The 22102-nt window shown below is 51.3% G+C and overlaps 1 protein-coding gene across 5 annotated transcripts in view; it reads right to left on the bottom strand.

Moving 5' to 3' along the window:
- The window catches only part of Taf4 (TATA-box binding protein associated factor 4), a 66621-nt gene that overhangs the window by 4999 nt on the left and 39520 nt on the right, over window positions 1-22102 (bottom strand). For 4 of the 5 annotated variants that reach the window (XR_015446115.1, XM_087197943.1, XM_087197940.1 and 1 more), the window contains 12 exons: window positions 20631-20750; window positions 17968-18087; window positions 16652-16774; window positions 15384-15473; window positions 14591-14836; window positions 12523-12670; window positions 12118-12232; window positions 9988-10157; window positions 9662-9792; window positions 8450-8575; window positions 7655-7711; window positions 7068-7187 (listed from right to left, as the gene is read on the bottom strand). Coding sequence is in view for 4 of the 5 variants with exons in the window: in XM_087197943.1 (XP_087054069.1) it covers window positions 7068-7187; window positions 7655-7711; window positions 8450-8575; window positions 9662-9792; window positions 9988-10157; window positions 12118-12232; window positions 12523-12670; window positions 14591-14836; window positions 15384-15473; window positions 16652-16774; window positions 17968-18087; window positions 20631-20750 (1566 nt within the window). In the remaining variant the exon portion in view is untranslated. The remainder of the gene's footprint in view (window positions 1-7067; window positions 7188-7654; window positions 7712-8449; window positions 8576-9661; window positions 9793-9987; window positions 10158-12117; window positions 12233-12522; window positions 12671-14590; window positions 14837-15383; window positions 15474-16651; window positions 16775-17967; window positions 18088-20630; window positions 20751-22102) is intronic. The other variant, XM_087197942.1, reaches the window with a different exon arrangement.

Raw genomic sequence — 22102 nt, 5'->3', positions numbered from 1 at the left:
CACACACAGAGAGAGAGAGAGAGAGAGAGAGAGAATGAGAGAGAGAGACACTGGACGGACCAGCAAATCCAGGAGAGCCACTCACTGCAGAAAGTCTGAGAGCAAGTTCCACTTTGACAGAACAGAGGACAACCCTGAGGCGACACTCTGCATGAAGACATACTTAACTTCCCACTGAAGGACAAAAAATCATCTTGAATCAAAAGCCCCAAGCCTAGGAAACATTTAGAAAACAAAAACCCCAGGAAGACTTGAGATGAGAGTTGAATGAACTCGATAGATGTGGAGAAAGAGACAAAATTATCCTCTAGATGAGTAAATTACTAGGCCCCAGGAAAAAGAGACAAAGTAAACAAGACAGGAAACCCTAGAAAGAAAATGAGACCAGGAAAAGCTGACAGGGATAGAAGGCAGAGAAGCAAGGGAAGGAGGCCTGAGCCTACACACACGGAAGGCACAGCAGTGACACTGGGCTGAGGAAGCCCTGCCCACTGCAAGAGCCCCAGGTGCAGGGCGGTCTGGACGGCTCCGCCACAGGGGAAAGGAGAGAGTAACTCAGGAAGGCAAAGGAATAATCTGGTGCCCAGCCTTAAACCAGGACATGAGGCAGGGCAGCACGCAATAGCATCGAAAACAAGCATAGTGAAGGAAGCGCGGACACAGCGTGACAGCCAGTCACCCTGCTGTCCCCACACCAAGGCTACCGACAGGGGCTCCAGGAGACTAGAGGAAGCCTGGGACACCGGGACTGTGGGGGCAGCAGGAAAGGCAGCCTGCGTCAGCCTCCAGTTAGGGGGAACAGAGGGGACCATGGCCAGGAGGTTAAGGAGGTTTCAGAGCCAGCATGGTGCTCTGCATGCCAGAATCCCAGCTACTCAGGAGGCTGAGGCCTGTGAGTTCAAGGCCAGCCTGCCCACCTTGGTGAGACTGGGAATGTAGCTCAGTGGGAGCGCACTTGTCTAGCACACACGAGCCCTTGGGTTCAATCCCCAGTGTCACAAATATTAATAAAGACAAATGAGCTAATTTACCTATTTAAAGAAAAACAAGGGAAGACTTAGAAGCCATTAAGAGTGGAAGGGACAAAGATGTGACAACCAAACCCGTGAGGGATCCTAGGTGGTAAGACATCAATGAAAATACTTGCAAAAGACTTATCTGATAAAGGGCTCTCATCCAAAAGACTGTACACAAAGAACTCTTGAAATTCAACAATAAGAAAACAGCCCAGGGCCGGGGATTTAGCTCAGTGGTTCCACTGCCTGCCCAGCAAGTACAAGGACCCGAGTTCAATCCCTGGTACCAAAAAAAAGAAAACAACTCAATCTTAAAAGCAGCCAAAAGGCCTGGGCGACAGAGGGGGATGCGCGTGTGAAAAGATGCTCCACATCAGTCATCAGGGAAATGCAAAGCACCAGTGAGAGAGACACCACTGCACACCTATGAGTACCCACCGCAAAGAATCCTCATCACGCCCTGCAGGAAGGCAAAATGGCACAGACATTTGGCTTTTTTGTTTGTTTTTTGAGACAGGGTCTCGCTATGGAGCCCAGGCTGACCCTGAACTCACAGCAATCCTCCTGCCTCCCTCCGCACAGCGTTTTGGAAGATGGCTGGACCATGTCTTACCAAACTGAACATCCTCCGCCATAAGACTCAGTACTGACCCCTGGGTATTACCAAGGCCCCTGAAAAGCCGTGAGCACACAGTGTCTACAGTAGCCTCATTCATAATTATCAAACCGTAGAAGCAAGCAAGACACCCTGCAGTAGGTGAATGGATGAACCTGTACATCTAGACAGTGGAGTATTAGTCCATGCTAAAATAAAATGAACGCACAAGCCAGGAGTCCATGGAAAGGAAATTAGGAAACTTATGTGCACACTGCTGAATGAAAGAGGCCACCTGTGTTGTGACCCTCAGCTGAGTGACACGCTGGAAAAGTGCACAACTATGGCGGCAGTAAAACGTGAGAGGTCGCCAAGTGCTAGGGGAAGGGAGCACAGAGAAGCTCTGGGCCAGAGAGACTGCTCTGTATGACGGTGCCAGTGGCTGCCAGCTGTTGCACATCTAAGCCCACAGAATCCGCACCAGGGCACCAAGAAGCCAGCGCCATCCAGGGCAACACAGATGCACCCTTGGCGGGGTGCAGGGGCTCACACAGGAACTCTGTGCCCTCTCTTCATTTGTATGTGAACCTAAAACTGCTCTAAAGAACAAAGCTTATCAATTTTTTAAAAATTAAATCCAAAAAAATCTAATAAGGTCCTCAGTGAACAGCATCACATCAATGTTTAACATTACATGAACAGAGTGAGGGGTATTTGGAAACTCTGTACTATTTTAACTTTTCTGTAAGTTCAAAATACAGATTAAAAGCAGACAAGAAAACTTTCTATCCCACAGAAATATCCTAGCAGAGAAACTCTTTTAAACTCTGGGTACTCCTAGAAGTCCAAGGACCATGAGAAAACTTCACCCGAAGTCTTTAATGACATGACTTCTTCATTTGGTAGCTTCCTTCAACAACCTACATCTTCCTGCTCATCTGCGTCCTCCATTTGTCCTACACCCTTCCCAGCCTCACTCCACTGTCAGTCCTGTTAGCTGGAAGTATGCATACTTTTTCCTATTCTTTGGAGTGACTCTGAATTTTTTTTCCCAGTACCGGGGATCAAATTCAGGGCTTTGCACTTGCCAGGCAAGCGTGGCCCCACTGAGCTACATCCCTGGCCTGATTCTGAGTATTTTAACACTCAGGTCAAAAGTTAATCAACAGGGGGGCCAGGGATGTAGCTCAGTGGTTCCAATGCCTGCCTCAAAAGTTGGCCTTTCCAATAACTCTCTCCTGCTGACAGAGGGACCCCAAAAGCCAAAGTGGCTGGGAAATTGGTTACACTGAGCAAAACAACAAATATATGAAAGGCAGCTAGGGTACAGCATACAAGGAAGGGGCTAGTTCAATGGTAGAGAGGCTGCCTAGCATGCATGAGGCCCTGGGTTCCATCCCAAGCACTACAAAAAACAATTATTGGAAAGGATGGCAGCTAGATTTACCACTGCCTGAGCAGACTTACAAGCAAAGAAAGGGGTCAGCCAGACAGAAGCCAGAGGGGCTGGACTAGGCCCTAGCCCAGGAGCTCACGGGACCCTATCTGATAGGGGAAAGGGCCACATGGGACACACTCCAGCGTCCACACAAACAATCCTGAGGTCAGGGCTGTGGAGGGCGTATGGAAGCTCCTGGCAGAAACAGATCAAAACGGCAATATCCCGTGGCTAAAGGACACTAAAGAACAACATAAACCAGAATTGGCAGAACTTAGAAATGAGGTGAAATCAGAGAACTCCACATGAGAAGCAAAGACCCAAAGGAACCCTGTGTCCCTGAACAATTGCCTGAACTGGAAACATCCACAGAAACTCTCAAAGTCTTATGTTTACACATTTCCCAACTCTGTCCACTGGAAAGGCCTAACCTTTGGTGACAACCAGTCTCCCCAGGCCCAGTCCATGGTCTGCCAATGCCATTTCCCACTAGAAGAAACCAGTTCTTTCTGAAGGAATGGCTGGTTTGAGGTCTGGAGCAGGACAGGTGTATGATGAACACTGAACCATCCCAGATGTGAGGACCTGGGATCCTGTCCTGACATGACCCAGGAGCCAACCTGAAGATGCTGCCCTGGCCAATGACAGCACACTGTGAACTGCAATGAAAATGACAACTGCAATAGATCAAAACCTGGGCCGGGGATTTAGCTCAGTGGTCTCGCCGCCTGCTGCACAAGCGCAAGGACCTGAGTTCGATCCCCAGTACCAAAAAAAAAAGCAACAATAGATCAGAACCCATCAATTACATTTAAGGCGCTCCCGCTGGGCTGAACCATGATGGTACGGGCATGGCCATGCCACTGGGCGGCTGGTACCATGGGGGACAAACAGATCTAATCACCTTTATCAGTCTTTCCACTAACAAAATTAATAAAAAGCCTATAAATGACCACATCAAGTTAGTTGCTAGAGTCTCAATAATTACTGTCCAAATATAAATACTATTCATACCAATTAAAATAATTATTATAATGAACAACAAATTTATTTCATTAAAAGAAATTCACTTATATTTGTGAATAGTTTATCAATAACTAGTTCTCTAAATTTAACATGGAAATCTTACAAGCACCCCATCGCTGGTGTATATGATGTGCATTTACAACTGCTGTCCCCTAAGTTAACTACATCACAATTCTTTACACCATTTTAATGTTCTAAGGAACTGTAACATGATGACAGCTGGTCTGCTAAACCAATGGTCCTCTTTGCATTACTGTAATCAAAGACCCCTGAGAAGCGGCATAAGCCACTCGATGTGACAGTCACACACGTACCACTGGTGGTTTAAGCTGGCAGAACAACTGAATCCAAGAGCTGCCTGGCAGTGAGACACAGACGACAGCCCCATCACGAATGTGTTGTGAAGTCCATATCAGGCCTCTCCTAGGAGTAACGGGTCACACCCCACAGTAAGACCCTATACAGCAAAGCCTAAGCAAGATCAGACAGGAAGACGAGCTTGCAGATTAAGTCCAGGTAGGATAGGGTGGCTTGAGAAATACCCTGACCTTTCCATGATCCTTCCTAACCAAGTGAAGGGAGCCCACACAAACCCAGGGTGAGCAGCACTAAGTGAACTGCCCGCTGTAACCAGAATCAAATGTGATCCACAGTCAAGGGGGAAGAAACAGCCAACAGATACAGTGGACATCCCTGCCCAGTACTAGCAGGCTGTACAGAGTGCTACATGCTTCTTCCTTTTCCATAATTCGGCTATATTGTTTTATCTTAGGAGTCTGACCGAAGCTTTAACGTGGCTCAAATGGGCATGTCAGATAGCAGAGCTGGGCTAGTATTGCTCCTTTGCTAATGGCTGCTACCAAGACTTAAGTCCTAGTCCATGAAGTAGCAGGGCTCTGCTGAGTTCACTTCCAGCCGAGGTCAACTTGGTTCCAATCAAATCTCTTCCCCTGAATTATGGCTTCTCACTGACCTGATAGGTTGCTCATTAATTGCAACCCAGACCCAGCACCCTTTGCTCTTTCCATGATAAGCAGTGCCGTCCTCCTCTATAGCCCTGTTCACTTACCAGCTATTTCTTTTTTTTTTTTTTTTTTGGTACCAGGGATTGAACTCAGGACATTGCGCTTGCAAGGCAGGCACCAGAACCACTGAGCTACATCCCCGGCCCTTGCTCATCAGCTATTGCCAGAAGCTTCACTGTGCCGCTAGATGTCTTCAAAAAATCCTGTGCTCCCCATGCTTGTAATCAATAAATACTGGGTGCCCTTGGTGCCCTGGTCTTTGTTGCCCAGAGCAGCACAGATCAGCCCAAGACCCAGTTCTAAGTCTTGTTTCTGTCTTACTCTTCTTGCTTGTTACACAGGAGACTGAGACCCACTGCGGGGGTTTTCAGGGGTTTTTGGTGACCTCCCTCTCCCATTCCCTGTAACTGGTGCCCAATGTGGGGCAGCATGCCTCACACAGTCTGCCAGAAACAGAAACTGATCTGAGATGGCACAGGTTCTGGACTTGAAAAAACTTTAGCAGCTTTAATAAATATGCTCAAAAAAGTATGGGGAGGGCCGGGGATTTAGGTCAGTGGTTCTGTCTCCTGACTCACAAGCCCAAGGTCCTGAGTTCGATTCCCCAGTACCAAACAAAGTATGGGAAAATATGGTCTCAATAAATGGGCAGGCAAGGAACCTCAGCTACTGATTTAGAAACTAAAAAAGAATAGAACAGAAACCTTAGAATTGAAAAACACATTAACAAATGTAAACTTTAGTAGAATTTAGCAGCCAACAGGGAAGGGCAGAACTCCATCTGGTCAGGAACCTGAAGACAGAACAGGAGAAACCATCCAGTTTTGAGAGCAGAGAGAAACAATACTGAAGTGAGTGAGTACAAGTTCAAAGACCGCAACAGCAATATCAACAGGGCTAAGGATATGTGTGATTGGAGGCCTAGCAGAAGAAAGACTGGAGAAGAAAAAGTACAGAATTTGAAGAGATAATGACCAGAATGTCCAAATGTGACACAAATCACTGACATCCAGGTCTGAGAAGCTCAGAAACCTGAAAAGGCCAAATACTCAGAGACGCACACTCAAACACAGAACAAATTCCACAGAGTAGAGGTTCAAAGTCTCAACAGCTGGAGAAGGGAGAGTGTGTGGACAGGAAACAAGGATGAAAATTAGAGGGACCCCAGAGGATGAGGGACAACACCCTGAAAATTCTGCAAGAAAAAAGCAGACTCGTGTGACAGGAAATGCAACAGGCATCTTTCAAGTCAAAGGGAAGTGATGGTGGACAGGAATGGGGGTTTGCAGAAAGGTACAGGACCCCAGAGATGCCATGTAAGTATGTAAATATGGAAAACTGTTTTCCTTCTTCCTAAATGTTACTTTTCAATAAGTAATTAACAGTTTAAAGCAAAAATAATGCAGCCAGGCCTGGTGGTGCACATCCATCATTCCAGCACTCAGGAGGCTGAAGCAGGAGGATTGCTGAGTTTGAGGCCAGCCTGAGCTACACAGTAAGACTGTCTCAAAAAACCAATAATAATAATAACAATAATGGTAATACATTAAGATTGGGTTTAGAACTGTTGATGTTTTAAGAAATATGACAACAAACAAGACAAGCAACTAAAAAGCTCTGGATGCAGGGAACAGCTCCTTTCCCTCCCACCTGTTCTCCGGAAGCGACCCTCCCACTGTTACTTGTGAGAGTAGTGAGACAGTGACCCCATATTCTGTTCAAAGTCAGTCCGAACCTCATCACAGCAAACTATGGAGGTCACACAACCTTAGCCAAAGAACCTGTGAAGCCCACAAATAACTTGATGCGAATGCCAACTTTCAAATGCAAGACAGATGCCCCACAGAAGGCAAGACAATGTGTGGAGGGGTAGAGCACACTCTCACGTGTGTCCGTCTACCTGAGGAAGCAGCTTAGGATGCTCTCCCGGGTCCCTTCCAGACCTCACCCCCGCGCTGCTGCTGTACCTCTGCTCCCGATCCCGGCCCTGCATAGTCCACTTTCCTCTTTTTCCTGGGCCCGATCGCCGCCAGTGCCGTGAGGTTGGCATCCCGCTGTCGCATCTGTGCCAGTTCCTGCTGCTGCATCTTTGTGTTAGAAAGGAAACAAGGACTATCGTTTCTCGCACGTTGTTACTTACGGTAAAAGTAATATGCAGCTATCAAGGGGCTTTCTGAAATTTTCTAAATTGTAACTTCTTTACTGTTTTGGCTTTTTTAACATTGAGCACATTCTGTAACCAGAAAAATAAGAATTTTTAAAAGCAATTAATGTTCACTTTAAAACACTCAGGAAATAAAAACCAGTTTAAACATAAAGACTAAATCCCAACCCCACAGAAGTCACTGCTAAATATAAAAACAGAATACAAACTATCTGCACAGAATACCTTTGACTTGGCATGATTTGAACCTTGCAAATTTCAAACAGCTACATCAACGCCCATGTTCAGAAACTCCACGGTGTGCTCAGCCATGCTCTTTTCTGCCAGGCATCTGGGACGATGAGCTGCAAGTGGGCAGCGAAGAGCCTGGGACTAAAACTTTTAGCTTACCTCTTTTGCCTTCTGCTTCAACCGTAATTGTTCTGGATCTTCCTGTCTGGATCGCGACTATTTCAAAAAGAAGTAGAAAAAGAAAATAAATGACCCACTGTATTTCACCTGACAAACGTTCCCTTACTCACTTTACATCTTACTCATCTCTCCCATCTAGGTCACGTTAACTTTTTTTAATGCTTATAGCCAAAAGGTGAATACTTAGATTGGGCATCATGGGGGAGCACTGAGAAAATGAGAATCATTCAGATATGACAAGAAATTAAGACACAATCCTCGACATAAGGCTACCAAGTACAGGCCTCGGGTGCGATATGACATGACAAGCGTGAACTGGGACAGAGCGGCACAGGGCTCCAGGCTCAGAGGCTGGGCCACCTCGGGCAGGGGGGAGGGACCTGCACTTGGCCGTCACTGAAGCATGTGACTGTGTCCTGGCCAGCTTCCCCACAGGATGACACTTTCCTCTGATAGCTGACAGTGACACGGGACAAACTTGGCCCAGCTGTTCCAGATCAAAGGGCAACGGAACCTGGCACGAAGAAAGGGACTCATTCCACATGCACTCTGCACTGAGGTGGGCAGGACCCGGGGTGGGCGAGGGTCAGGAATCTGAAGCACCACGGTTCAAGCGCGCACTCTCATGCACTCAGAGTATGCTGCGTGATCCAGGCTTCTCTCTGCAGCTCACTGACAACTGCGTCCCCTTCCAGCCCACAACAGCGCTTGGCCACTGTCTGCGTGAGTGTGTTGGGAGGGGCAAGAGGCCCAAAGAGCAGTGTGGGCACTTGCCTTTGCTGCCCGCATCAAGATTTCCCTCTCTTGTTCATCTTTCCTCTGCTTTTCAATCTGATCGAGTTGTTCAAAAAATTTCAGCTGAGCCCGAACATCACTTGCCTGCTCGTATCTGTCGTCATCCTATAAAAAAGGTGAAAATGCTATCTGTCACAAACTCAGGAACCCGGGAAGGACAGGCCTGCTTCCCACAGCAGGACAACCTGTGCCAGACCCCTCCCGCGCCCCGGCCCAGCTCCCCACCGGCGAGCAGACCCGGCCTCCTCCCATCTCACTGCACAGTGCCCCCAGCCAGGGTCCACTCCGCACACTGATGTGCTGTGGTATTTTTAAGCAGCATTTGCACTTCTCTGTGGTAACGCAGAAGCACTTCTAATGCACAGTGGCTGAGCACAGTTCTCCAAACACTGCTCTGAAGGCAAGAGCCCAAGCAGGCCCCGCCTGGTGCAGGCCCCGCCTGGCGCAGCCCCCGCCGGCTTGGGAGCCCCCAGAACAGCAGGCACAGCTGAGCCAGTAGCAGGGCCCAGCACCAGCTGGACACCCTAGGGCTGAATAAGCGCAGAAGACACCACAATTCTAAAGGCGGGCACCCATGGTGCTGCACACCTGTAATCCCTAAACTTAGGAGGCCAGGCCAGAAGGGTCCCAAGTTCAAGGCTCACCTGGGCTACAGTAGTGAGCGCAAGGCCAGCCTGAACTATGTAGAGACTTTGTTTCAAAAAAACCAAAATAAAAACCCACTATACCTAAAAGGCAGGCAGTAAGTGGCCAGTGGGGGGGGGGGTTTCGCACACCTATAACCCCAGCACTCTGGGAGGCTGAGGCAGGAAGATCACAAGTTTAAGTCCAGCCTGGGCCACTTAGCGAGACCCTGTCTCAAAGAATAAAAGGGGCCCAGGATGTAGCTCAGTGTGAAGGGCCTGGGTTCAAGCTCCACACTGAAAACAAATGAATGAATGATGGCAGGTTTACCCTCCAGCTGAAAAGCTCTTCCAAGTACACTCCCACAGGCCCCGCCCTCCTCTCCTAGTTCAGCTCTGCACAGCCCCTGAACCCCACGTGGCAGAACAGAACTAGTTCAAAAGCACAGAGGAAAGGCATCTGGGACTCCTCCGCCCTCTCTCAGGGGAGGGCAGGCAGCTTCCAGACAGCCTCACATCAGGAACTGACAACAGAAACGCATTCTCCTCAGGAAAATGGCCCCATTACCTTATAAGAGAAGTTTTTTTGCTGAGCTGTTTCAGATATTTTTTCTACAAGATTCTGTAGCCTTTGCTGTGTGGCATGGGACACATAACTTACTACATCTGGATGTAATTCCGTTATGCCGTGCTTTTTACCTAGAGGTTAGGCAAACAGAGTACGTCAGAGCCATTCGCATCTCCTTCCTCCCCACTTCACTGCCTTCCCTTCCATCCGCCAGGGGCTGCTCTGCACAAGGCGGCCCATCCACCCACAGTGGAGCTGCGTCTCTGTCAGGGCCCTGCAATGGGGAATGGACAGGGCCTTGTGGTGGCTGCTAGGTGCGGACTGACCTATCTCCAATATCCTTCTTTGTAAAGGTGCAGGGAGGAGGAAGGTGTCATCTTTACAGGACCGCGTCAGGGTGCCCACCAGTTCAGAGTTTGTGGCCAGTATTCTTGCACTTTCTTCTGAAAGGTTCACTCCAGCCATTGATGCGACATCATTGATGTCATCATCATCCCTGGAGAGAAGAGGAAAAGATCATCAGAGCCGTGCAGGAATTCACAGACAGGACAGCACCAAGGGTATGACTCAGTGGTGACAAGAACAGCAGAGCCCCCTGCAGAAACAGGCACCCATGCTCAGGCCCCTGCACAGCCGTCTGAGCAGCAGCCTTGCGTGGTGTCTCAGTGCACCTGCACCTGCAGGAGACCAGGACACCTGACCAGGCCTTGCCATGTAAGCCAAGAGCACTGTGCATATTGTTTTGAGGGCCTTGAGCCACGGGAAAGCATCTCAAAAAAAAAAGAAAAATCACATAACTTATTTCAAAACTAATCACAAACTCAGATGAGGTAGAAGGACAGCAGAGAGAATCTTTCTCTGGTCATTTCAGAAAAGTGAGCTTTTCTCCTGATAACCAATCACCTGTCTTCCTCCGCAAGGGCACCTACAGAAAAGGCCCTGCACAGCAACCCGCAGCCCTTCCTCCTTCCTCAGACCAGCCCTTGTGCAACTATCATCCCAGAGGAGCAGCCAGCAGTCCTGCTCTCTGCATGAGGCACCGGGGTTTCAGAAGCAGGGGAGAAGAGCACACCTAATGCCTTGCCACCGGGACACTTCCTGTCTCCCAGGACAAGGGCGCCTACAGAAAGGCCCTGCACAGCAGCCCGCGCCACCAGCCTTTCCTCAGAGCGGCCTTGGGTAGCTACTGTCCCAGCATGTCCTCCATAGGAGGTGCACACCCCGATCTCCTGTCTCCCGTGCTGGAGCAACCCTCAGCCACGCGATCCCTGTGCCCTTGGCCCTGGAAGGTTACAGGCAGCTGTCCACAGAATGCCCTCCTGCTGGCCTGACCCTGGCCTGAGGGGCTCCAGATACATGGCTCTGCCTCCCCGCCACCTCCAGCAGCTGGGCTTGTCACTGAGCACTCCCTGGGTGGTGTGGTGACTCTGCAGGGAATCAGAGTCTTGGGGAGATGCTGCCACTGCACAGGCCCCAGGCCTCCTGCAGCTCCGCGTCACCCAGTGGCGGGCTTTACAGAGGCTTGTGGCTCCGCCTTGCACAGCACAATGGCGCCACTCTGCCCCGTTGGCACCCCGGCCTGGACACAGGAGGGGCCAGCTGGCCCTCAGGCCTCAACCTGAGCACTGCTCTGATGTAACAAAGCAGCCTCGGCTTGTCCTGCCCTTTCTTTATCCCAGCCCTAGCGTCAGCTTCTTTTCTGAGGAACATCTGTTCTCTCTGTGGTTTGAGAGTGTATGTCCAGGCTCTTCCGGCGGACAAAGCAAGGGCTCACACTCTGCCTGCGGCTACCAAGCTTGCCTCCAGGGGCCCAATCCTAACCCAAGGCCACCGCCTCGCTCTAGGTTATCCCCTCTGCTCCCTCCTTGAAAGAAGGGGCTACAGTACCCGGGAGCTTGGGCATACCGACTTCTAATTTGTACATGGGCCCTAACTGCCTCCCCACACAACTCAGTGACAAAGCTCTTGCTGGACTGCTCCTCATCCTGCTGGGCCCCGATTCCACTCTGGCCACTGTGGCTCCCCAACATGGCCCTGCCTTGCCTGGTAGCTTTAAGAGTGAGTGTCTGGAAGGGAAAGGCCACGCCAAATTTTCTGAAATGTGCACACTGCCCACTGCTCAGTTGTGATGAAGGTAATGCCACAGCCTCTCCAGTGCACGTCGCATGAGAAGTCTGGGCCTGCTGATGACACACAGACTGGCTACTCAAGACGGTGTCCGGCCCTTCTGGAGCTGAGGGTGAGCCAACAGCACACGAGGCATTCTGTTATGAACAGCAATGAGCCTGCAGTGCTATGCTGCGCCCTTCAGTTTACACGGAGTCAGCTGAGCCTCTTTCCTTCCTGCTGAGGGCTGAAGCCTCCCCAGCTGACACTGGTGCAGATGTGCGGTCAGAGCCAAGCAGGGGAACGGCTGTGCGGCTGCCGCTGCCGGGCACCGCAGCCTCAGTCCTTACCGAAACGAACCTCCCCCAGGCTCCTTGAGCTTGTTTTTCTGTGCAGCAGCCGCTTGTGCAGAAACAGTAGAAAGGGCTTTGGTTCCAGGTAACGCGGTGGGCTTCACAACAGGGACTGCCAAGCAAAAGACAGTGGAGACCACTGAGGCTGGTACCACAGGCACAACTTGCTTCAGTGCTTTATAGGCCCAAAGGAAAAATGGTCACCTTCTAAGCAGCTACAATAATGTTTCCAGAAACCTTAAACTGGTACTGACAGCTGCACATTAGAAATGTTGTCACTGACCTATCTACTTAAAATGGTTAATGTGGGGACTTTTATGTTATGGATATTTTGCCACAATGAAACGAAACACAATCCCCTGACTATATCCGGGGAGTCAGGCAGTGGCCCTGGGCCCTCACCGGGCTGCAGCTGGTTCAGCTGGATCTGCTGAGACGTGGTGAGCATGATCCGGTTGTGAGGTTGCCGCAGTGCGACCATGGGTGTCTGCGTCAAGGTCACCTGCGGGGGCCGGATCAGGGCTCCTGGCTTCGGGGGCTGCTGGATCACCTGGGACAGAGCAGCAAAGCAAGTGAGCACACCTTCCAAAGGCCACCACGCCCATTCCGCACCTCAGGCTCTTCCCTTTCTCTGTCCCATCGTGTTCCCTACCCCTGCAAGAAGGTCCAACAAGACCTAGGGCCACAAAGAAGCCTGGCCCATAGGCTGCTGCCCCACATGAGGGCTCAAGAGAACCTGGAAAGGATGAGGCAGGGTGGTGACGCGCCAAGCCACAGCACAGGAAGCCCCAGGCATGTCCACTGCCTGGACTGCGGTGGGGTCCAGGCCAGTCCCGGAGCAGGCCGTGAACAGGGCCCAGACCTCACCCCACCCGCCAGCAGAGTGACACTGTGCCCTGGTGACCAAAGGTCAGAGGGTTTTTTTTCCTCTTTCCTCTAAGTTTTTATAAGAACCAAATGACTCCCCCAGTACATACTATAACCCCTGCCTGGGCCAAGCACTCATACAGCTGAGACCCTGAACCCAGCCTGCCTTCTCAGGGCACAAAGCAGAGCCCACGAGCAGGCAGGCAGCACTGCCTGTGCTCTAGACCCTGCCCCCAGGGGCCAAAACAAAGTGGCCCTTGCCAAAAGCCACACAGCTCTGATCTGCGTGGCCCTGCCACAGGCCTTTGGGGCTGGGTCTTCTGGAGCTCGCTTTCTAGCTTTAAAGGTGCCAGGTGGGTGCGTGCACCCTACATCACAAGACACTCAAGAGGGCTGGGATGGGGCCAGCACTCGAACCATTTCCTCAGCACAACACAGACGAACGGTTAGGCTAGACAGGGTGAGCCCAGACAGCTTCCATGTAGCCCTCAGAGGCAGGGACGGATCCCACCACAGGTCTGTCAGCGGCACACAGGCATACAGAGTCCAGGAAGGGGCTGAATACAGCATGTTTGCAGAAAGAAAGCTCCCAATGTTGCTGATATAATCAAGCACCGAAGCCAGAGCCTCCCAACAAAGAGCAAGGTCTTTCAGCAGAACTTGCCTTCTGGGTTAAACGAGCCCCACTGAGTACCGAACAGGACACTCTGTCCGTACACCATGTTAAAGCACAGCCACAGTGACCCTGCCCTTGCGGTGTCAAAAGGGACAGTGGAAACCCTAACTTCACACACGGACCTGCAGCCCCGCCCCACACATACCGCCCTCTCGCCGTCCCCTTAAGTGGCTCTGCTCGCTACCAATTAAGGCAATGCAAAGTCAAACTTTCACCGAGCAGATGAGCAAGCAGCCTAGTGCACCCTGACCGCCTCTTCACTCCCAGAGCACGATCGGCAGACACACTGCATGGCCTGTGAGAAATGAGCGGCCGGCACTGTTCCACTTTTTAAAGCTACTTTTTGGGGACCAAAACCCCGCTGGCATTTGTAACAGCTGCCTTCCTGCGCTTGGTGGGCCTGCTCTGCCTGCCACAGGAGTGTACACAGAGCACAAGGTGGACAGCAAAGGCATCTTTCCTCCAGTGGAAGAACACAAACTCGATCGAGACTGCAGAACAGAAAGTCACCATCAACACGGGCACTGTCTGTCACCCCCTACAGCCCCACCCCACCGCCTCCCAGACCACACTGCTGCCATCAGCTACTCTACCCGATCTCCTGCCACAAACACAGGCTGAGTCACCTGCCTACTCAGAGAACACGCACTTCAGAGACTCGCCAAAACACACGTCAATGCCCCATAAGGTGCCTTTGTTTTACTGAGCAGTGAAACACAAAACTGCAGGGTCTCAGCCACACATACGTATTCTAACTATTTAAGAGAACACGGGAGCTTCTTCCTAGCCCCCCTGCTGGCTGGTGCAAAGGCCTCACTGAGCCCTGGCTGGTTATTCACAGAGGCTGGCGGGAGCGCCACACAGCAGGCGGGCTGTGGAAGACCAGCGAGGCTCACGCCTTCGTACCAGAGGCTCACGCCTTCGTACCAGCAGCGGGGGCTGCACCTGCTTGCCAGGGCCAACCTGAGTGGGCTGCGTGAGGCTGATGACGGGGGGCTGGAGGGCGCTGGTCACGGAGGCAGCCGTCTTCCCGGCCGTGCGCTGCACCGAGCCGCTGAGCACCACGGCGGTGAGTGTGGTGGTGGCCTGCGAGGCGGGCGGCTGCTGCTGCTGGCTCTGCTGGATGAAGGCTGCGGAGTCGGGGGTCAGCTGTCTCAAGGCAGGTAGGCTCCTCTGCGGGAAGACAGACACACACATCAAGGCAGCGCGCTCATTGGCTTTCCTCTCTCAAACTCCAGACCGTCCTCCAGCTCACTGAAACAGACTCGAGATCCTCATGGAGCATCTTCGATGTCGGTCCCAACACCCACCCACCCATCCCTGAGCTTTCCCAATTCTCACCAAACTGGATCATTAGTAAGAACTGGCAAAAATTTGCTTTAAGAAAAAAGAAAACAAAGTATTTTCTAAAGTCTTAAAGATGTGACGATGATAGCAACGATCATATGAGAAAGATGATGGGACACTCAGAATCCCCAGCCCAACTAGGGAGTGGACCACCCCGGAGCACAGGCCCCTCTCAACCCCTCCTCTGTGGCAGGACCATGAGGCCAGACCGGGGCTCAACTTAATTAAAAAAGCTGCTTTGAAAGAGCAATCTGTTCCAGGGCACCACAGGCTTCCTGCCCAGCCAGGTGCCATGGACACACACTGGGGGCACCTGTGGCCCCTAGACTGGGCCTCACCACTGCTGTCACAGGTGCCACGAGCTTTAAATTACCTTCAGGAAAGGCACAAGGTAAGGTTGAGGTGAAGAATTAAGTTCTCGGTATAACCTGCTAGTGAAATCTTCTGCTTCAATTTTTCCATCCTTAAAAATAAAATCCACATTGACATTCTGCAATGAATACAATTTCATGCACACAGTCTTATCATCAGAGCATCACTCTGGTCTAGCAGTTCTGACAGGGTAGATGGGAAAGTCAGCATGTTGCACACTGTAACAGATGCAGATTCCCAGGTGCACACATGCCAGGCATTCACCTGGACACTGCTGTGCAGCAGCTGGGGGCCGTGACTCATCTACATCTAGGTTCTGTCACAGCTTCTTATTCAATGCCAGTTACCACTCGCTGCTTTCCAGGTACCTACTCAATGGCAGGCACATCAATCTAAGAGTAACTTCATGATCAAAGTCAGGGCTGTGAGTACAAGGCACCTCAGAGCTCGGCCAGGAAAGATCATGCAGCAGAGCCAGAGCATAAGGTGACAGAGGAAAAAGCAAAAGTAGGCAGCCAAGAGCACGTATGTGAGCAGAAACCTGGGGCCTGGGACCTGTGGGGTAAGGAGAGGAGGAAGCCACCAGGAGTCCTCCAGGCCAGAGGCACAGAGGGGTAACTGAGAAGGCTCCTGGAGGAGGAGGAGGGTGCTGGCTCTACCACCGGAGCACAGAAGCAGCCTGCTGCACCGTGAGGAGGGGCCACCCTCACGGGACCCAGCCACGCAGGTCCAGTCAGACTGCTTAGCCCTGGGAACGTCACGAGAGGCAGACAAGCCTCTCCTGATGTGACCACTTTTACTTAGGGTTACCCACTGCTAAGTGATGCTGAGGTCAGAAGATGCAGCTGGCAGCATCCAGGACAGCAAATGAGTCACATAAGGAAGGTCTGGGGTCTGCCAGGGCCTTAAGAGCATAGCACTCTGGGGGTGGCTGCCGGACTCAGCTGAAGAGCGGTGAGCTGCAGCAGGTGGAGAGGAAATGAGCCAGACAAGGAGCAGTTTATATCGGGAAGGGCTTGCAGCGTAAAGGAGCAGGGAAGCTGTCAGGGTGCTGACCCTGCACACAGCAGCCAGGCCGAGCCCCCAGCACACCCACACTCAGGAGAGAGGGTGGCCTCCATGGGCAGGGCAGGCTGGCAGGTGTGCACACCTCTCCCTCTCCCTACTGCCTCCTCTGACCTTCCTGCCGCTGACACAGGCCACACAGCTACAGCAGCTCGTACCAGACAGAGTCCTCAGAGGCAAAGGAGATTTCATGCAAACTCTTACCAATAAATTCTGTACTAGTTCTTTCACATTAGCTGCTGTCTCTGTAGACTGTTTACCAGATGAAGCCAGTTTTATTAATGTAGACAAAAAATTTTTACATTTCTTCACGTTTTCCATAGTTTCCTGGATTAAAAGAAATAGTTAAAAAGAAGTCATAAAGATTTTCATCATAGCCTCTGGTTAAACTAAAATGTTTGCGGGTAAGACAGGCAAAAGATAGGCACAGTGGTGCGTGCCTGCAATCCAAGCAGTCTGGGAGCTAGGGCAGAAGAGTTCCAAGCCTGAGACCAGTCTGGACAATTTGTAAGACTCTGTCTCATAAATAAAAAGGGGTGCAGCTCCATGCAAAGGTCCTGGGTTCAATCCCTACTACCACAAGAAAAGTGACACATAAATTTTGCCTCTAAACTTCTTTCAAAAAAACACTTTTTACTGAAGGATGCAAACCAGGCCTTGCTCTAACTTTAGAACATGTGCTGCCGAAGCGAGCAGCAGGCCTTCTCTACCGTGCAGCCCAGCCACCTCCAACACCAGGTGTACAAGTCACTTGGCCCAGCAACACCACTCCTAGGAGGGCAACCAAGTAAGTGACTACAAGTGTGTAAAGATGAACCTATAAACTGTTTTTTTTTTTTGGCAGTACCTGGGAGCGAACTCAGTACCTTGTGCTTGCGAGGCAGGTGTGGTGCCACTGAGCTAACGCCCTGGCCCATAAACATATTTATCTTAATGTGGCTTGCCATGAAGACAGATGGATGCCAATCTAAGCCCACATAAAAGAAACTAAATTATGATCCACAGCTAAAAATAAACAAATAGAAAATACTTAGCAAAGAAGAAAGAGTTACAAAGTATGACCCTAGTTTGCCTGAACATGTGTACACCCACAGGGAAGCCCCCAGAAGCACAGCTCCAAATGGAGGGCACTGCTGCTCTACCAGCTACAGACACCATACAGCCTAAGGTGACCTCTGCACACATGGTCGCTGGGCTCCAGCCACTTGTGGGCATCTCTGTGGTCTGAAGCCCCAGCAGAAAGACCTGGCCTTTCCTGCCACCTCTGGAGCCCTTGCCCTCAACCCCACCTCGGGAGGTGCTGGGGAGGGGTGGCCACGCCCCGAGTTCTCCACACCTTGGGCTGCAGGTCTCCTCTGCACCAGGCAGCACTCTAGGAAGGGACAGGGCACACAGGCACCAGACTCTTCACAGGCCCCTGTGCACACCACATGCCGCCTGGCACAGCTGACTGGGCCCGCCGCACAGCGAGTGACGGCCCCGCTGTCCTTGGAGGGCCTGTGAGGTGAAGTGGCTCTTACCGCGGTAGCTGCGGTGGTGGTGGCTGCCCCTGGGACTGTCCGCTGAGGCGTCCCGGTCTGAACAGCTGTGGCCGTCCCGAGTGAGGCTGTCTGGGCAGAGCCGCCCAGGACAAGCTGAGGCTGCAACAGTGCAAAACACAGTTGAATGCATCTCACACCGCCAACGTGGACCCTGGCCTCAAGGCCTGTGAAAGCCTCCTGCAGAGGAAGGGCATCCAAACAGCCACAGGCCCCAGCGTCTCCACTTCTGCGGGCAGGGATGAGTGGGACCGCACCTCAGAGCCACTCAGGGTGGCCTAGGGTGCTCTCGACAGAGCCACACCTTTAAGGACATGGCCTGAGTGCCTGGAGAGCTGCGTTTTGTTCCCTTTATTAAAACCTGATGGGAATGAAGCCAATCACTGGAAAGAACCTGGGCTTCAGAAGCCAATGGTGCAAGGCGGATGGTGACAGGCATGAATTATTTTAACAGCCAACCAGCTGCCACCCCTCAGGAACTCAGAACACAAGGGAGGGCCGCTCCCGAAAACCCTGCCACTTTGACTTTGGGTGCACAGTCCTTCCTGCAGGGGTCACACAAGACTAAGGCACGGGGAAGGGGAGCCCCTAGTGCCACAAACTACCCACGCCAACTTCCTTTGCTCTCCAGAAGCGAGTCACAGCAAAAAGCCTCAGAAACGGGCCAGGGATTTAGCTCAGTGGTTCCGGCGCCTGCCTCCCAAGCGCAAGGTCCCGAGTTCGATCCCTGGTACTCCCCCCCCCCAAAAAAAAGCCTCAGAAAGAGGGCACAAAGGAAATCACTGCTGGGCCATCAGGGCTGCTCAGCCTAAGTGGGGAAGTGGTGCTGCTTGGTCAATATAGAGACACCCAGCAAAGTGGCACCCAGACTTCACACAACTCCAGCAATTCTAACCACTGGCCCTCAGTCAGTTCTTTTTTTTTTTTTTTTTTTTGGTACTGGAGATCGAACTTGGGACCTTGCGCTTGTGAGGCAGGCGCTGGAACCACTGAGCTAAATCCCCAGCCCCCTCAGTCAATTCTTAACACTGCCATTTTACATAAATAATCATGATGTAAATATCTGCTAATATTTTTAAGCAGTGCTTTTTCAATTCATAAATCTAGCTGTCAACATTTTCTTGCTCCAATTTTTTTAAACACTGCCTTTTTCTGACTTCTGAAGGTAGGGGGCAGTGTGACCCTGGAGTACAACTCCTGAGCAGCTCGAAGCCAAATCCTCAGCTCCTGTGGGTCAGATCACTGCGACCAAGCCTGGAAGCTGCTTGTGAACTGACCCACTTCCAGGGTCCCCCGGCCTCCCAAAGCAAGGAGGTGACGAGCTTGTCTCTGTAAGGCTGCGCAATCTTTCATTTGCTACAATAAGCAGATATTCTTTGTAACCGAAAACTGCCAAGCCAAGAAAACACTTCAAATGAAGAAAACATGAAAGAAAAACCAAGAATCGACCTGGGGGTGGGGTGGGGCCCCTAGGAATGCACATTTACCTAAATGGCATAAATGTCATGTCTACCTACTCTGATAAATTCATCTTCACTAAATTTGATCCAAGAACTCAACTAGGAGCTCCGCTACCTTCTCACAAAATCGCTGTATCTGAAGAGCAGTCACACCAGAGGGACTCTGGGCTGAGAGCTCCTCTCAGAAACCCCCAGTCCCTCAGCCTCTTGCTCCCGATGTGCACAGGCCTTTTCAGTGGCTCATGGCCTCCTGAGACAGAACTCTCTTCTACCTGACTCCACCCCTGCAGCTACCAAAGGGAAACAAAGCCCAGCTCCAAGAGAGAGACAAGAGCCCAGGTGCGGCACTGACCTGGAGCTCCCCCCACCATCCAGCCTCCAGACCCCACTCAGAAAGGGGCGCAGCACCAGCAGCAGCACTGCAGCACAATCACAGGGACACGGGCACCACACCAGGCATGGCCAGCGTGGGCCTCATCTACACAGATCAACACTGCAGAGACCCACAGCTGTGTGGACACTCAGACTGTAAGACCAGGAAAAGCTTGGAACCACTTTGCTCCCAGCTAGTCCCACATGACTGGCCCAGCCAGGTCTATTTCCCCAGCAGGGTATGTCTTTCCCTACCCAGCGCTGTGCTGAACATTTTTTGAACCATGCTATCATCACTGGTGAAGGACACAGGCTGTGGGTAGACAGCAGGCTGACAGTCAGTGTGAGGCTGGGAGACCAGGAGCACACTGCATGATCCCCCTCAGTGCAGCAGAAGATGAGAGGACCACTGGTGTCTCCTTCACAAAGGCGTCAACAGAATCGAACAAGCTATGCATAGAACAGCAGGAATGCTGTCCAAGTGCTCACCACAAGCGCACAACACAAGCCATTCCCACCAGTCTTTCTCGCTTTTTTGCCATGTATCAAATTAAATACGGCAGATTTTCAATTATACTTCGGGCATCAGAGAATGCTTTTAAAATGGTGATGACATTCAACTCTATAAACAACTTTAAAGAAAAAGGAATGCTGAACCATCCTGTGTCTCAACAGTAAGAGAAAAACTTTCTTTATGGAGAGCCTTCCTCCTCAGTTCAATGTGGTATCCAACATAACAGCTCAGGAAGCCTGGTCTCCACATCAAAGAGCACCTCGCCAGCCCCCACGGACACTCAGCCCTTTGCCTCTTACCTGCACCCCAGGGGAGCGCTGTAGGGTGGTAGTGGGTTGTACCGTCGTCTGGGCCTGAGACACTTGCTTAATTATGGTGGTTGGGGTCACCTGCCGTGCAATAATAGGTGTCCCAGGAGCCTGAAAAGTAAGTTCAGATTGATCTGAAATAAGCTATAAGTAAAAGTAATTCCCACCCACTGCACACAAAAAGCAACCCCTAAGTACATAACTAGTACACTCAAGCAGGGCCACAGCTTGGTCACAGCTTTCAAGGGAGCCACCACAGGGCTAGAGTTTTCTCTCCAAGGCCAAGTATATAATCAAAATTGTTTCATAGACTACCCTAAAAATATCATCAGACTTCTTTAACAAAGTCTACGAAATAGAATCTTTAAAGAAAGTTGACATCTGAAAAGCCCACTACTGTACTGCTGTCTTGGGGAGCTGTGAACCCACACTAAAAGGGGGTCGAGATCCCCTTGGATCCTGGCTGTGAGCTCTTGAAGGAAGTCAGAGGCTGACGAGGATGCAGAGACATCGCAAATCCTGGACCAGCTGAAGTGAGGTTGTGAGAAGACAGACAGCAAAGATGCTACAGTCTGATGGCGACACACGGTCCACGGCTAAAGTGAAACCACAAATGCTGCCCACGTGCTTCTTACTCGGGGGACACAACACTTCAGACCCAGAAGGTGCCATCTGTGCTGTTTCATATATGGGTGTGTGTGTGTGTGTGCATCTCATCTGTCTCGAGCATGTAAACACCTGTCTACAGGACAGAAGCACAAACTCCCAAGACAGCATGGGCTAAGTCAGGAGACAGAAGCTGTCAGGATCATCCCTGCCTCATTCTAGGTGCCAGCCTGCCAACCAGCTTGAACCAGTGGGTCACAGCACGGGCAAAACATGTCTGTACACAGTGGAGCAGGTAGTATGTCGACATGTGCCCCACGGAAATCATGGTGCTGGACACACGCTACAACAGGAGAACTCAGTCTTGGCTTCCAAGATCAGAGTATGTTTTCCCCCACCAGCCTGGAGTTGGGAGCTGTAGCCCCAGTTTAAAGTACTGGGGAGCAGTGCCACCTGCGACATTCTCGTGCTGCCTGTGACTTCACTCTACTCTTCCACTCTTCATTCTTTAAATGTGGCTCAGTCTTTGTGACAGTCCCAAGAGCTACTTACTAGTGTCATCTCCACTTTGCAGAGGAGAAAACTAAGACACAGAAGATACAGTCATGAGAAGCCAGGGCAAGGATCAAGGTTCAGCCAGGGAAGCTGAGTCCAAGTGTCCCCTGGAACTCCACTCACCCCGTCGTGCTGAGCACTGGTTGCAAAATCTGGCTCCTCAAATGGCACAGTGCTGTGCCAGGAGGAAGACAGGAGACCAGCACCATCCCAGGCCCTGTGTGATGGTGGGATCCACTCACACAGGATGCACCCTGGCCTTGGCGCCTCTCCAGTGTGCTAGGTGTTAGGGAGTGGGCAGG

Source organism: Heterocephalus glaber, unplaced genomic scaffold (genome assembly GCF_053883595.1).
Source record: "Heterocephalus glaber isolate CG9 unplaced genomic scaffold, H.glaber_assembly_v1.0 deba00001673, whole genome shotgun sequence".
NCBI classification, from domain to species: domain Eukaryota; kingdom Metazoa; phylum Chordata; class Mammalia; order Rodentia; family Bathyergidae; genus Heterocephalus; species Heterocephalus glaber.
This window is presented reverse-complemented; position numbering and strand designations above follow the sequence as displayed.